A 15751-nucleotide genomic window follows, 5' to 3' on the forward strand; every position below is an offset into this window, starting at 1 on the left:
GAGACCCTGGAGGAGGGAGGGAGATCCGGGGGGAGATCCGGGAGGAGGGGGGGGAAGAGGGGGGAGATCGGGGGGGAAAAGAGGAGGGGATCCAGGGGGGAATGGGGGGGGGAGGAGGGGGGGGGGGAGGAGGGGGGGGGGGAGACCCGGGAGGAGGTGGGGGGAGATCCGGGAGGAGAGGGGGGAAAGAGGGGGGATCCGGGGGGGGGAAAGAGGGGAGAGATCGGGGGGGAGATCCGGGAGGAGAGGGGGGGATCAGGGGGGAGAGGGTGGGAAAGAGGGGGGGAAGGGGTGGGGGGAATCCGGGGGGAATGGGGGGGGATCCGGGGGTGGGAAAGAGGGGTGGAAGGGGTTGGGGGGGAGATCCGGGGGAGGAGAGGGGGTGAGATCCGGGGGAGGAGAGGGGGGAGATCCGGGGGGGGGGGAAGAGTGGGGGAGATCCGGGGGGGGGGGGAAGAGTGGGGGAGATCCGGGGGGGGGGAAGAGTGGGGGAGATCCGGGGGGGGGAAGAGTGGGGGTGATCCGGGGGGGGGAAGAGTGGGGGAGATCCGGGCGGGGGGGAAGAGTGGGGGAGATCCGGGGGGGTGGGGGGAGAAAGAGGGGGGAGATCCGGGGTGGGAGGGAAGAGGGGGGCCGATCCGGGGTGGGGGAGGGAAGAGGGGGGGCGATCCGGTGCGGGAGGGAAGAGGGGGGCGATCCAGGGGGGGAGATCCGGGAGGGGGGGTAAAGGGGGGAAAATCCAGTGGAGGGAGGGGCGGAGATCCGGGGCAGGGGTGGGAGAGAGGGGGAGATCTGGGAGGAGGGGGGCTAAAGAGAGGTGGGGAGGAGAGGGGGTGGGGTGGGGGGAGGAGAGGGGGTGGGGTGGGGGGGGGAGGGGGAGATCCGGGGGAGGGGGGAGAGATGGGGCGATCCAGGGGGGGAGAGGGGGGCAGATCGGGGGGGGGGCTGGAGGTGAAGTGGGGGAGATCGGGGAGGTGAAGAGGGGGAGATCGGGAAGGGGGCGATCCGGGGGCATCGGAGACGGGGACATTGGAGCAGCATGGAAAGGTAGGTTGATTTTGTGTTTTAACTTCGTGCAATGGTTTTTGATGTACTTTATTTCATTTCTTTTTCCCTGATCTAGCTCTTCATGCCTGGTTGGCATGAATCAGAAGTGGTGGGCAAGCCGCCCAGGTAAGTTAAAAATCGTTCTAACCACGTAATCTGTCACAAGTAAAGTGCCTTAAGTACCTCAATGAGGTACATTTGGCTCTTTAACTATCATTCCACCGGCTTTAATTGCCGGCGGGACTTCCGGTTTCGGGACGCCCGCGCGCCCGTGTGTCTGTGGGGAACTTGGAAGTGAGCGGGTTGAAGCTGGCTTCTGAACCTGAATGCGATTTCCCCAAATTTCGGAGCCCAACGCGCCCGCAATTTCCCCGTAAAATTGAGCCCCTGGTCTCTCTTGCACTCTCCAGTCACAAACTAATCATGAAGTTCAGAACAAAGCCTTGTATATAACAAAGTGGGGGAAGACCATCAGACCAAAATGGCAGTGTAAATTTCTTGATTAGACAGTACCTGCAGATGAACCTGTCCATGGATGGCTAGGAGATTCTAATTGTATGAGAAAGCTGAGCTTATTTTAAAGAATGAGGAAGACCACCCAAATGGGAGGTAATCTAACATTTTACTGTGGGGGAAGAGTGAATAAACTTGACGCTACATCTTGTCTGCTTGAGAAATAGATTCTGCCAGCTAATTCAGTGATTTTGGCAGTGAGATCAGCTTACTGCCTCGCCCACCTGGAGGGGACAGTGTGGGGTGATGTATATTATAGCATGCGAGTAAGATTAAAGGGGAAGAATGGAATAAAGAGAAAAAGCTGAAAGAAGAAAGAACTTGCATTTTCATAGCGCCTTTCACGACCTCAAGACATCCTAAAGTGCTTTACAGCTAATGAAGTACTTTTGAAGTGTAGTCACTGTTGTAAGGTAGGAAATGCAGCAGCCAATTTGCGCACAGCAAGGTCCCACAAACAGCAATGAGATAATGACCAAACATTTTTTTTTAGTGATGTTTGTTGAGGGATAAATATTGTCCAGGACACCAGGGAGAATTCCTCTGTTCTTCTTTGAATAGTGCCATGGGATCTTTTACGTCCACCTGAGGTACATAGGAACAGGAGTAGACCATTCAGCCCTTTAATTCCCTTGGGCTTCAATTTTGCTAACAAGACTATTATGTGGTACTTTATCAAACACCTTTTGAAAGTCCATATATACACAACATCAACCTTCTCCGTTACTTCATCAAGGAACCACTGGTTCTATTGCCGGTGCAATGAAACACATATTCAATAACCGTGTTCTCTGTTTATACAATGTGTGTTTGAGTTTCATATTTGTTCTAAAGTAAACTGGGAAACTCGTATTGAATCTTGTAATGTATTTTTATTTGATACAATTTTGGTTCTAATTTTCTCACATACAATGTAACGTCCAAGGGATTTAAAAGGGAAACAAAGTCCTAGGGAAAGTACTTGCTGTTTTAGTAATGTACGTACCATAAATTTCTTAACATTTTAGTAAAAGTGTCAGTTTTATTGCTGACATGAATTGGATCTTCCCCTCTACTAGGCCAGTGTGTCTGGTAGTAGCTTAATAGGAAACAGCGGAGGCTACGATTTTGACTGTTGAGAGCTGCTCTGGAGACACTGGATCCCAGGAGACTGTGTTAGAAAATATAAATGCTCATCTCATAGTCTATGAGTACATTTTATGGGTTGAGTAGGGTAGGTTGGTAGATCTATAGCAGCTCTGTCACTGGTTTAAAATGGTGCCCTTCGCTGTTTCCTGTGGCACTATTCTGGGTATGCAGGGAGGCTCCTTATCAATGACGAAGGCAGTTCCACCAAGCTTGACAATATAGGAAAGGCATTGGAGGAGATGGTGTAGCTGTAGACAGGTCAAGGTGAATAAGGAGGGATACTGCACCATGCTCACAGTCAGAGAGAATGTCATTCATGGTTATTTCATTATTATATTATATTATATCAGGCCTTTTTGGTGCTGGGGGAGAGACAGAAATCTGATTGGACAGATTTAAACAGGGAGTTGCAAGAGAAGTGGGCATGGATCTGGGAGGCAACGACATGTCCAGGGAATTTGGAGAAGAAAGGGAGGTTGGAGATGTGGTGGTAGTTTGCAAGGATGATGGGGTCGAGAGTTTTTTTTGGGAAGGTTGATGATGGCGGTTTTGAAAGGGAGAGGGACAGTACCTTTGGAGAGAGAAACTTTTATAATGTTAGCTGTCATGGGGGCCAGGAAGAGTAGTTGGGTGTTCAGCAATTTAGTGGGAATAGGATTGAGGGAGCTGGAGGTGGACTCATGGACAAGATGAACAAAGCATTGGAGGAGATGGGATTAAATCTAGAGAGAGATGACTAGGGCAAGGGTTCCTGGGGCAAGGTTTAGCCTGGTGGGAAAGGGGGGAAACATCAGAGGCAGCCATACAAATGGTCTCTATCTTGGTGACAAAGAAGTCATGAGCTCCTCGCACTTGTTATTAGGGATGAGGTTGGAGGGAGCAGAGGAGAATGGTTTAAGGAGACAGTTGGTAGTGGAGAAAAGAAGTCAGGGGTCATTTTTGCTTTTCACAATGATTCTGGAATAGTGATCGGTTTTGGCAAAGGAGCAAGAGGCCCGTGCTATCCTGCTCCCCCGTGGTGAATTTTAACCTAACCCACCCGTCAGGAAACTGTCGAGATCGGATACAAAGCTGGTTTTACACCTTGCCTGATTTTACTCTCCATTGAAGTCTAAACCTAAGGTTAAATCTCATGGGATCCAAGGTGAGGTAGCCAATTGGATACAAAATTGGCTTGACGACAGAAGACAGAGGGTGGTTGTAGAGGGTTGTTTTTCAAACTGGATGCCTGTGTCCAGCGGTGTGCCTCAGGGATCGGTGCTGGGTCCGCTGTTATTTGTTATTTATATTATTGATTTGGATGAGAATTTAGGAGGCATGGTTAGTAAGTTTGCAGATGACACCAAGATTGGTGGCATTGTGGACAGTGAAGAAGGTTATCTAGGATTGCAACGGGATCTTGATAAATTGGGCCAGTGGGCCGATGAATGGCAGATGGAGTTTAATTTAGATAAATGTGAGGTGATGCATTTTGGTAGATCGAATCGGGCCAGGACCTACTCCGTTAATGGTAGGGCATTGGGGAGAGTTATAGAACAAAGAGATCTAGGAGTACAGGTTCATAGCTCCTTGAAAGTGGAGTCACAGGTGGATAGGGTGGTGAAGAAGGCATTCGGCATGCTTGGTTTCATTGGTCAGAACATTGAATACAGGAGTTGGGATGTCTTGTTGAAGTTGTACAAGACATTGGTGAGGCCACACTTGGAATACTGTGTACAGTTCTGGTCACCCTATTATAGAAAGGATATTATTAAACTAGAAAGAGTGCAGAAAAGATTTACTAGGATGCTACCGGGACTTGATGGTTTGACTTATAGGGAGAGGTTAGACAGACTGGGACTTTTTTCCCTGGAGAGTAGGAGGTTAAGGGGTGATCTTATAGAAGTCTATAAAATAATGAGGGGCATAGATAAGGTAGATAGTCAAAATCTTTTCCCAAAGGTAGGGGAGTCTATAACGAGGGGGCATAGATTTAAGGTGAGAGGGGAGAGATACAAAAGGGTCCAGAGGGGCAATTTTTTCACTCAAACGGTGGTGAGTGTCCGGAACGAGCTGCCAGAGGCAGTAGTAGAGGCGGGTACAATTTTGTCTTTTAAAAAGCATTTGGACAGTTACATGGGTAAGATGGGTATAGAGGGATATGGGCCAAGTGCAGGAAATTGGGACTAGCTTAGTGGTATAAGCTGGGCGACATGGACGTGTTGGGCCGAAGGGCCTGTTTCCGTGTTGTAACTTCTATGATTCTATGATTCTATGTTACTCCCCGGAGCAATCTAACAGAAGCCGAGACAACTCAAAAGTTTTCATGCTGGCAATAAAATTTGATGTTTTTTACTTTTTTTGCAGAGAGATTAAGTTTGCTTACACGGTGTAAAATTGACGTGTAACTTTTTATTTTATTCGAAATTATTATTTTATTTCTGGTTTACATGGGGTTTAATTTATTCATGGAGACACAAAAATGAAATACCTCAAATACATACAACACAAACGATAATGGGTGTCTTTAGAGCTAATCAATGCAATTGACAAAGTACTTCAGTTTTGTTACTCTAAGTGGGTATTTATTGCTGTTTACTCTGAGATAAATATGCAGATAGTACTAGCGATAGCTTAATAGTTTTAGGAGTTGTATTAATGTAGTTTGAATATTTTCTTGTTATTTCAGAGTTAAATTTTAATTTATTGTGTTAGCTGTAGATATGGCAGAACTGCAGAGGGGTAACCAGGGTACCACTGGAGGTTGAATGTGGGGTTTGGTTTACTGCATGATTTCTGGGGCTTGGTAGTGGCGGTAAGGGCTTCAGGAATTGATGTTGTTTGGCGGTGTTCACAGGGCCTGGGAGCATTTGGGAAGTACCAGGGCCTGTCAAAAATGGGAGTAGAGGGATGTAGGAACCATAGAAGTTTACAGCACAGAAGGCTCATTGTTTTGGTGTCGGCTCTTTCCTAGAGCAATCTAAAACTAATCCCACTGCCCCGCTCTCTCCCCGCAGCCCAGTGTTTTCTGCTGCTTCAAGGGTTTAACTACTTACTGTGGCAAGCATGCCATGCTCTCTCTATGCAAAGAAATTTCTCCTAACCTCCCTCCTCATCATCTTAAAGACAGTATTAAATTGATGATCCCTCATCACCTACTTCCAACCAGAGGAAATCCTTCATAATTTTAAAAAGCTCTTAAATTTCCTCTGCTTCAGTGGAAATGGTTCCAATATTTTAAGTTTATTTTCCTAACCATAGTTTTGCAACTCTAGTATCATCGTAGTATTCTACGTTGTGCATTCTGTGTGGCTTTTATATCCTTTCTACAGTGGGATGCCCAAAACTGCACATAGTACTCTAACTGTGGCCTAAACATTTCTTTGTACAAATTTATCATTACCTTTTTACTTTTGTACTCTATGCCTCTATTTATAAAACCCAAAATGCTCTTGGGTTTTAGTCTTGTTTCTGAGTGACCATTTACCATTGTAAATTGCAATGTCAACATTTATAATGCAATTTTGTTACCTCAACTGTGACAATATCATCAACAGGCATTGACCACCAAGTGGCCCTGTGGAGCAAGTCTCTGAAGAATATCTCCTGACTCTGTTGCTATCTTCTATATTTAAAAAAGTTATATTCACCAGCTGGCTGTGTATACATATTTACTGGGTGGCATGCATGGTTTTGGCTTTGCATGGTAGTTTGTTTTCAACATTAATAGTGTGTCTTTTAATTAAAATAGCAGTAAGGAATTGAATGAGTAGTTGATTGCTATGGTAACAGACATTTGTGGACACTTGTGTCTGCCTAAGGGTGTTTGATTGTTATGTTGTCATCCATCGAGTATCGGTGTTGCAAAAACAGAAGTTATTAGCTGTTAGTTTCCATGATTACTTGTTGACTCCTGATGAAATTGCAATCATGCACATAGCAGTTTTTCATCAAACTGCCAGTGAAGTGCAGGAATATTATTCTAGTCAGGTTATTATCCTATGTTATTGGGTTGATTTTTATATATGCAGTCAAACCTCACTACAACGACGCCCCTCCGGACCGACGGAAAAGATCGTTATATATCAGGGTGTTCACTATAGTAGGGTTTAGTGATTTGCTGCATCAGGAAAATGAAGAAACGATTAGTTTGAATTGAAAATCATTTTATGCTGTTTAAAAATACTATGCAACATAGATTGCTTCTAATTATTTGTGCTTTTCTCAATATGTAGTTGACTTGTTAACCAGTCCAAAAAGACCCCCAGTTCCAGATAATGACTGGCAAATTTTTTGGCCTTTGCGCTTAACACATTGCCCAACACTGGAATGTTACTCTCTGGTTTAAAGCCAACGATTGACTGTGATATAAATGGATAGCCATGAAGGATAGAATACTAGAGCTTGGTTGTTAGTTTGCAAGCTTTTATTCATAGAGATTCCACTTACACACACACCACACTCTAGATAAGCTCTCCTATAAAAAGGATACGAGAGAGTTCCCAATTGATACCCAGCACCTGAATACAATTAACACTGATTGATATAAATCATACAATTAACAGACTGCTTCATCAAGATCGTTATTAGTCGCAGTACGGATTGGTTTTCTCTGGATTGATGTTTCATCTTCGACGATAGCAGACTTAATTTTTCCTCTGTTAGCCCACACGGTTGCAACAGTGCTCTTTGCTAAGCTGAGTTCTTTGAAGTTTTTTGTTTTCAGAGACAAAGACGATCTCCTGCTCGCTAGCTTCACGCGCTTTGCCCGGTTGCAGTTTCTTTGTTGCAGTTGTCATGTTGCAGTTGCCTCCTTGCGCCCATGGCCTTGTTGTAGATTGTATGTAGATGGCAAGCTGTCTTATCAGGCAATGAATGCATACATCATGCGGGATTCACACTACAATAGACTATCATTCAATTAGCTTCGGCTTGAATTTCAGTTACATCATTGTATCTGCATTGGGCCGAGTAGATCCTGCTTAAATGTTCATTGTGGTAGGGCTGATTTCCAACGAAAAAATCGGGTCTTGCCATTGAGATCATTAAAACCAGGGGCTCATTAGAAGCAGGGTTCATTATAGTGACATTATACTGTACGTGGAATTAGTTTTATGTATTTTAGAAAATTTATGGTCACACAGTATGATTGGTTACATAGGTGTGGTAAAACATTTCTTCCACCCTACCTTAGCACTGATGGAATAAAGGATAACGTGTCATTTCACTTTGTGCATACCCATGTCCTTATCAGTGTCAACTGATTTAAAAACTTCCAAAATGACCAATCCTTTTTATTATGGGGCTTTGAAACAAAATTGCTGGAAGCAAGAAACCTTGTATGTTCATCAGGGTTTCCAGTTTTATGGTAATTTACTAATCCCACACTGCTGTATAAGGATAAATGGCTTTTAAACCAGGTAGATTTAAATTCAAGAAACCTGTAACATATAGCACAGAACATAAGAAATAGGAGCAGGAGTAGGCCATACGGCCCCTCGAGCCTGCTCTGCCATTCAATAAGATCATGACTGATCTTCTACCGCAACTCCACTTTCCTGCCCTATCCCCATATCCCTTGATTCCCTTAGTGTCCAAAAATCTATCGATCTCAATCTTGAATATACTCAAGGACTGAGCGTCCACAGCCCTCTGTGGTAGAGAATTTCAAAGATTCACAACCCTCTGAGTGAAGACATTTTTTCTCATCTCAGTCCTAAATGGCCAACCTCTTATATTGAGACTATGCCCCCTAGTTCTAGACTCTCCAGCCAGGGGAAACAGCCTCTCAGCATCTACCCTATCAAGCCACAAGAAGTAGAAATCTCTTTAAACAGTGGCTTTGAAATCTTTTATATAATTAATAGTAAAACATCTTACTCCGATGATCTGTGCAGTGGGATTGGGGTTGAGGAGGATATGAAAACTTCAGGCTAGGAATTTAATCTTAAGAAACCATCTGCAGATGGGATCAAGTTTGCATCTGGCAGTGTTTCTCTTGGGTGGAAGTACCTGTAATATGTAGCAAAGATGAACTGCCCAGTACTACCTAGTTGATGTTGCTGAATTAAAAACAGAAAATGTTGGAAATACTCAGCAACTCTGTTTCTTTCTCCACAGATGCTGCCTGACTTGCTGAGTATTTCCAACATTTTCTGTTTTTAATTCAGATATGGATCTTATCAAATGGCGGAGCAGGCACGAGGGGCTGAATGGCCTACACCTGTTCCTATATTCCTATGATTTCCAGCCTCTGCTGTATTTTGCTTTTGATGTTGCTGAATAATCAGTGTGGGTGTTGGGAGCTGAGAAGAGTATGCATGTTTGTTTTCCACAGATACCGTTTCCAAGATCTGTGTAAAATTTTACCAACATATTCTTATTGGGTTAACTTGTTTACTATAGAACAATAATTATATTTGAATTAGTTACAGGAGAAACTTGCACACAATAGGAGGGAAACATTTCAAAAATTTATCCCCACCTCCTACAAAATTTTGAGCCGTGGATATGAAACCTGAATACTGTGTTTGAGAAGTAATGTAACGTGATCTGTCATTCTCTCCACAAAAGGTCTACCCTCAATCTATCTGTATACTGCAACTACCCCCTTCCCATCTTTCACCTCTCTAAGGTCCTCAATCATGTTGTCACCTTACAGTCCATGCCTACCTCTCAAAACATCCTATTGAATCACTTCTACCCTACTAACAGCACCAGACTGCCCTCGTCAAAACCACAAATTATATTCTCATGTTTGTAGTGCCTTATGCCTCCTGTCCTCCTTGCCTTCTCTGCAGTGTTTGATATGGTTTAGCACAGCATCTTCCCCCATTGCCTCTCAACTGTTGTCCATTTCCATGGGACTACCCTGGAAATGTGTGATTCCATTGCTACTTGTCCTAATTAAGGCAGCACATTTTCAGAAAAGGCTTCTCTTCCTGCCCCCATTAAGTCACTTCTAGAGCCTCCATGGCTATATGCTTGGCTCCTTTTCTTTCTCATCTATGTGCTGCTGCTTGATGACATTGTGCGCACACGTGTGGTCAGCAACCATATGCATGCTGATGACACCCAGCTCCATATTTTCACCACTTACCTGAACTCTATGGCACTCCAGGCTGTCTGTCTGGCATCAGATTATGGACGAGTCAGTGTTTCCTTGAACAAAATATCAGGAAAACAGAAGCCATCATTTTAGTCCCCATCATAAAATATGCTCCCTTGCTATTGATGCCAACCAAGGCTACTCACTCAGGCTGAATCAGACTGTGCGAGGTCTTGGCATCCTGTTTAACCCAGAGCTATCTATTATCAAGACTGTTTACTTCCACTTATCATAGAATGATACAGCACAGAAGGAGGCCATTTGGCCCATCGTGCCTGTGCCGGCTCCTTGAAAGAGCTATCCAATTAGTCCCATAGCCCTGCAAATTTTTCCACTTCAAGTATTTATCCAATTCCCTTTTGAAAGTTAGAATTGAATCTTTTGTCGCCACCCTCAAAGGCAGTGCATTCCAGATCATCATAACTCACTGCGTAATTTTTTTTTCTCACGTCACCTTTGGTTCTTATGCCAATTACCTTAAACATAAGAAATAGGAGCAGGAGTAGGCCAATCGGCCCCTCGAGCCTGCTCCGCCATTCAATAAGATTATGGCTGATCTGATCCTAACCTCAAATTTAAATTCATGTCCAATTTCCTGCCCGCTCCCCGTAACCCCTAATTCCCTTTACTTCTAGGAAACTCTATTTCTGTTTTAAATTTATTTAATGATGTAGCTTCCACAGCTTCCTGGGGCAGCAAATTCCACAGACCTACCACCCTCTGAGTGAAGAAGTTTCTCCTCATCTCAGTTTTGAAAGAGCAGCCCCTTATTCTAAGATTATGGCCCCCAGTTCTAGTTTCACCCATCCTTGGGAACATCCTTACCGCATCCACCCGATCAAGCCCCTTCACAATCTTATATGTTTCAATAAGATCGCCTCTCATTCTTCTGAACTCCAATGAGTAGAGTCCCAATCTACTCAACCTCTCCTCATATGTCCACCCCCTCATCCCCCGGATTAACCGAGTGAACCTTCTTTGTACTGCCTCGAGACCAAGTATGTCTTTTCTTAAGTATGGACACCAAAACTGTATGCAGTATTCCAGGTGCGGTCTCACCAATACCTTATATAACTGCAACAATACCTCCCTGTTTTTATATTCTATCCCCCTAGCAATAAAAGCCAACATTCCATGACCTCTGGTTACTGACCCTTCTGCCACTGGAAACAGTTTTTCCTTATTTACTCTATCAAAACCCGTCATGATTTTGAACACCTATATCAAATCTCCCCTTAACTTTCTCTGCTCTCAGGAGAACAACCCCAGTTTCTGTAGTCCCTGTACGTAACTGAAGTCTTTCATCCCTGGTACCATCCTAGTAAATCTCCTCTGCAGCCTCTCTATGGCCTTGACATCCATCCTAAAATGTGGTGCCCTGAATTGGCCACAATATTCCAGCTTGCGCCTAACCAGCCTTTTATAAAGATTTAGTGTAACTTCCTTGCTTTTGTACTCTATGCCTCTGTTTATGAAGCTAAGGATCCCATAAGCCTTTGTAACAGCCTTCTCAACTTGTCCTGCCTCCTTCAAAGAATTGTGTATGTACACCCCCAGAACTCTCTCCCTGCACTTCCTTTAAATTTGTACCATTTAATTTATATTGCGCCTCCTCATTCTTCCTATCAAAATGAATCATATCACACTTCTCTGCGTTAAATTTCATCTGCCATATGTTAGACATTCCATCTATTTCACCAGTCCGTCTATATCCTCCTGAAGTCTGTAATTATCCTTCTCACTGTTTCCTACATTTCTGAGTTGCGAGTCATCTGCAAACTTTGAAATTATGCCCTGTATACCCAAGTCCAGGTCATTAATATATATCAAAAAGTGTAGTGCTCCCAACACTGACCCCTAGGGGACACCACTGCACACTTCCCTCCAGTCTGAGAAACAATTGTTCACCATTACACCCTGCTTTCTGTCCCTTAGCCAATTTTGTAACCATGCAGCCACTGCCCCTTTAATTCCACGGACTTCAGTTTTGCTAACAAGTCTATTATGTGGTACTTTAACAAATGCCTTTTGAATGTTCATATACACAACACCAACTGCACTACCCTCATCAGCCCACTCCATTACTTCATCAAAGAACTCAATCCAGTTAGCCAAACACGATTCGCCTTTAACAAATCCATGCTGGGTTTCATTTATTGACCCATATATTTCCAAGTGCCAACTAATTTTGCCTCAGATTAAAGTCTCTCAAAGTTTCCCCACCACTAACATTAGGCTGACTGGCGTGTAGTTGCCAGGTTTATCACTCTTCCCTTTTTTGAACAGGGGTGTAACATTTGCAATCCTCCAGTCCTCTGGCACCATTCCCATATCTAAGAAAGATTAGAAGATTCTGGCCAGAGCCTCTGTAATTTCCACTCTGACTTCCCTCAGCAACTTAGGATGCATCCCATCTGGACCGGGTGACTTTTCTACTTTGAGCGCTGCCAACCATTTTAGTACCTCTTTATTCTTACTCTGTTCAATTTCTATACTTCCTCCTCCTTTACTGTGACATTGGCAGCATCTTCCTTTTGTGAAGACGGATGCAAAGTATTCATTTAGTACTACAGCCATATCCTCTGCCTCCACAAGAAGATCTCCTTTTGGGTCCCTAATTGTCCCCACCCTTACTTTGACTACCCTTTTATTATTTATATGTTTATAAAAGATTTTTGGGTTCCTTTTTATGTTACCCGCTAATCTATTCTCAAACACTCTCATTGCCCCTCTTATTTCCTTTTTCAGTTCTCCCCTGTACTTTTTGTATTCAGCTTGGTTCTCGTTTGAATTATGAACCCAACATTTATCCTAAGCCTCCTTTTTCTGTTTCATTTTAATCTTTATCTCTAGTCATCTTGGAAGCTCTAGTTTTTGATGCCCTTCCTTTCCCCTTGTTGAAATGTGTCTAGTTTGTACCCAAATTATCTCCCCTTTGAAGGCCTCCTATTGCTGAATTACTCTTGCAACTGCCAATCTTTGATTCCAATCTGCCGGGGCCAGATCCTTTTTCAACTCACTGAAATTAGCCCTCCTCCAGTTCAGTATTTTCACATTTGATTTTTCCTGGTCCTTTTCCATAACTACTCTAAACCTAATGATATTGTGATCACTGTTTCTCAAATGCTCTCCCATTGAAACATGCTCCACTTGCCCCACTTCATTCCCCAGAACCTGGTCCAGCACTGCTTCCTTCCTCATTGGTTTGGAAACATACTGATCAAGAAAGTTTTCTTGTACACATTTCAGGAATTCATCCCCTCTTTGCCCTTTACACCGTTATTTTCCCGTCTTTATTAGGATAATTGAAGTCCCCCATTATCACTACTCTAATGTTCTTGCATCTTTCTGAATTTGCCTGCAAATTTGCTCCTCCATCTCCTTCTCACTATAGTATATACCCAGCAGCGTAATAGCTCCTCTATTGTTCCTTAATTCTAACCAAATAGATTCTGTCTTTGACCCCCTCAAGTACATCATCCCATTCTAGTGCTGTAACAGTATCTTTGATCAGTATTACCACCCCTCCCCACCTCCGCCTTTCATTCTTCCCCTATCTTTCCTGAATACCTTGTAGCCAGGAATATTAAGTGCCCATGCCTCCCCTTGTTGAGCCAGGTCTCTGTTATTGCTACTATATCATAATCCTATGCGGCTACTTGTCCCTGCAGCTCACCAACCTTATTTACCATGCTCCGTGCATTCCAAACCCATCTTCGTCTGCCTTGCATTTCCCCTCTGTCTGATCCCTCCTATTTCTGAACTACTCTTTATTCTCATACTGTTTGTCTCTCCCAGTCCTCTGTCCACCTTGTATCTTGTCTCCATGCTTCATCCTGGTGCCCCTCCCCCAGCCAAATTAGTTTGAATCCTTCCCCACAGCACTAGTTAACCTTCCTGCGAGGAATATTGCTCCTAGCCCTGTTGAGGTGCAACCCATCCATCTTGTACAGGTCCCTCCTGCCCCAGAACTGGTCCCAATGCCCCTGGAATCGGCAATATTGCCTGCTTCTGCCCCTTCCTCAGCCTTATCACTGCTGAAAGGCCATATCCAGGTCTTTGTTACCTCTAGCCTTGATTTCTCCAATGTCTTCCAGCCAGCCTCTCATTCTCCAACCTCCATAAACTCCAGCTTTTCTAAAATCCAGCTGCCTGTATGCTGTCCGAAACAAAGTCCTTGCCCATCACCCTCATCCTCACTGACCTACAGTGGCTCCCTTCCCTGCAATGCATTGGATTAAAAACCCTAACCTCATTTTCAGATCCTTCCACAGCCTCACCCCACCCTATCTCTGCAAACTCTTCCTGTCTTGTATCCTACCCCCATCTGCACCCTTCAGACTATGGCGTTTTGTGCATCCCGCTCTCCTTCTGTCCCACCATTGGTGTCAGGGCTGCCTTGGTTCTAATCTCTGGAACTCCCTTCCTAAACTCGTCTATCCTTCCACTTCTCCATCTTCTTTTAAAAAAAAAATCTTCTCAAAACCTTTCCTTTAAACCAAGTTTTCAGTCAGCTCTTTTAACTTTTCCATCATGGCTTGGCGTCCATTCCTTTTTCTATTTTATTTTCTTCTCCTCTGTAAAATGCCTTCTGATGTTTTCTTGTTAAAGGCTAGTTTTGTATTTGTCTTATGCAATTCACCTAGAGGAATGCTATGCAAGAAATAAAAACTCTGAACTCCTGTAGAACTGGAATTTTAAAGATATCTACAAAATCTTAAGCAATGTGATCTGATTAGTGACATACAGCTACATAACATTTAATTTTTTTTCAGTGTTGCTTTTGTACGCAATATTGTGCACTACGTAGATTAGACAATGGTAAAACATAACAGATTCTGTCATGTGATGCTGTATACCTGAAGGTTATGAAACAAAATCAGCATCCATCCTTCAGGAGCTCACCACCACCGCTGCATATTCAGTCATGACTCCCACTTTTGAATGCTGTCCAGTGACTAATGCTGGAAATCTGCATATAGAAAATAGAATGAAATGTTAGATTTTTTAGTCTTTTTCCCATATGAGCATTCCTTTTTTTTTTAAGACGTGGATTACTAATATAAGTAATATTTTATCCCTTTAGAAAGGCGAATGAAGGCTTAGCGGCGCTAAGTGAAGATGGAAAGTCACCCCTTTCAGTCCAGCAAATGGCCTATGGTGAGACATAATTTTATTAGAAAATTCATAGTGTTACATGCTATTTTTTCATGCTATTTTGAATAATGTAAATATTTATCCCAAGCTCTTTGCAGCTAGATGTAAATGTGGAGCTGGGTCTCATAGCCAAACTTAAGCCAGATGGCAATCAAAATTCAAAATTGTGTTTTAGTTCTTCAGTAAATACATGAGGAGGTGGACCTGTGTTCTAGCGGAAGATCAGTGGTCCTTCAGAAGCTCTGGGTTAAGTTATAGCCTCAGAAGGCAATGCTGTGCAATGGAACAATAACACCTTGAAGTGGAGTTGCAGATTAAGAAACATAGATCAGGAGTAGGCCATTCAACCCATCGAGCCTGTTCCACCATTCAGTTAGATCATGGTTGATCTGTATCCCAACTCCACGTACCCGTTTTTGTTCCATATCTCTTGATACCCCTAACTAACAAAAATCTATCGATCTCAGTCTTGAAAATTTCAATTGTCCTAGTATCCACAGCTTTTTGGGGAAGCAAGTTACAGATTTCCATTACTCTTTGTGTGAAAAAGTGCTTTCTGATTTCACTCCTAAATGGCCTAGTTCTAATTTTCAGACTGCCCTCTTGTTCTTGATTCCCCACTAGAGGAAATAGTTTCTATCTACCCTGTTGAATCACATAATCATTTTAAACACACCTATTAGATCACCCCTCAACCTTCTAAACTGAATGGAATAGAAGCCAAGTTTATTCAACCTGTCACTTCTCTGGATTGAACTCCATTTGCCACTTTTTTGCCCACCTGACCAGCTCATTAATATCTTCCTGCAGTGTGATTGC

At 43.5% G+C, this 15751-nt stretch overlaps 1 protein-coding gene across 1 annotated transcript in view; it reads left to right on the forward strand.

The window, feature by feature from the left end:
• Positions 1–15751, forward strand: part of LOC137322015 (gamma-secretase subunit Aph-1b-like) — a 79369-nt gene that overhangs the window by 21435 nt on the left and 42183 nt on the right. The window contains exon 3 of the mRNA XM_067985023.1: positions 14862–14935. Within this exon, the coding sequence (XP_067841124.1) occupies positions 14862–14935 (74 nt within the window). The remainder of the gene's footprint in view (positions 1–14861; positions 14936–15751) is intronic.

This window comes from Heptranchias perlo, chromosome 1 (genome assembly GCF_035084215.1).
Source record: "Heptranchias perlo isolate sHepPer1 chromosome 1, sHepPer1.hap1, whole genome shotgun sequence".
Classification (NCBI taxonomy): Eukaryota; Metazoa; Chordata; class Chondrichthyes; order Hexanchiformes; family Hexanchidae; genus Heptranchias; species Heptranchias perlo.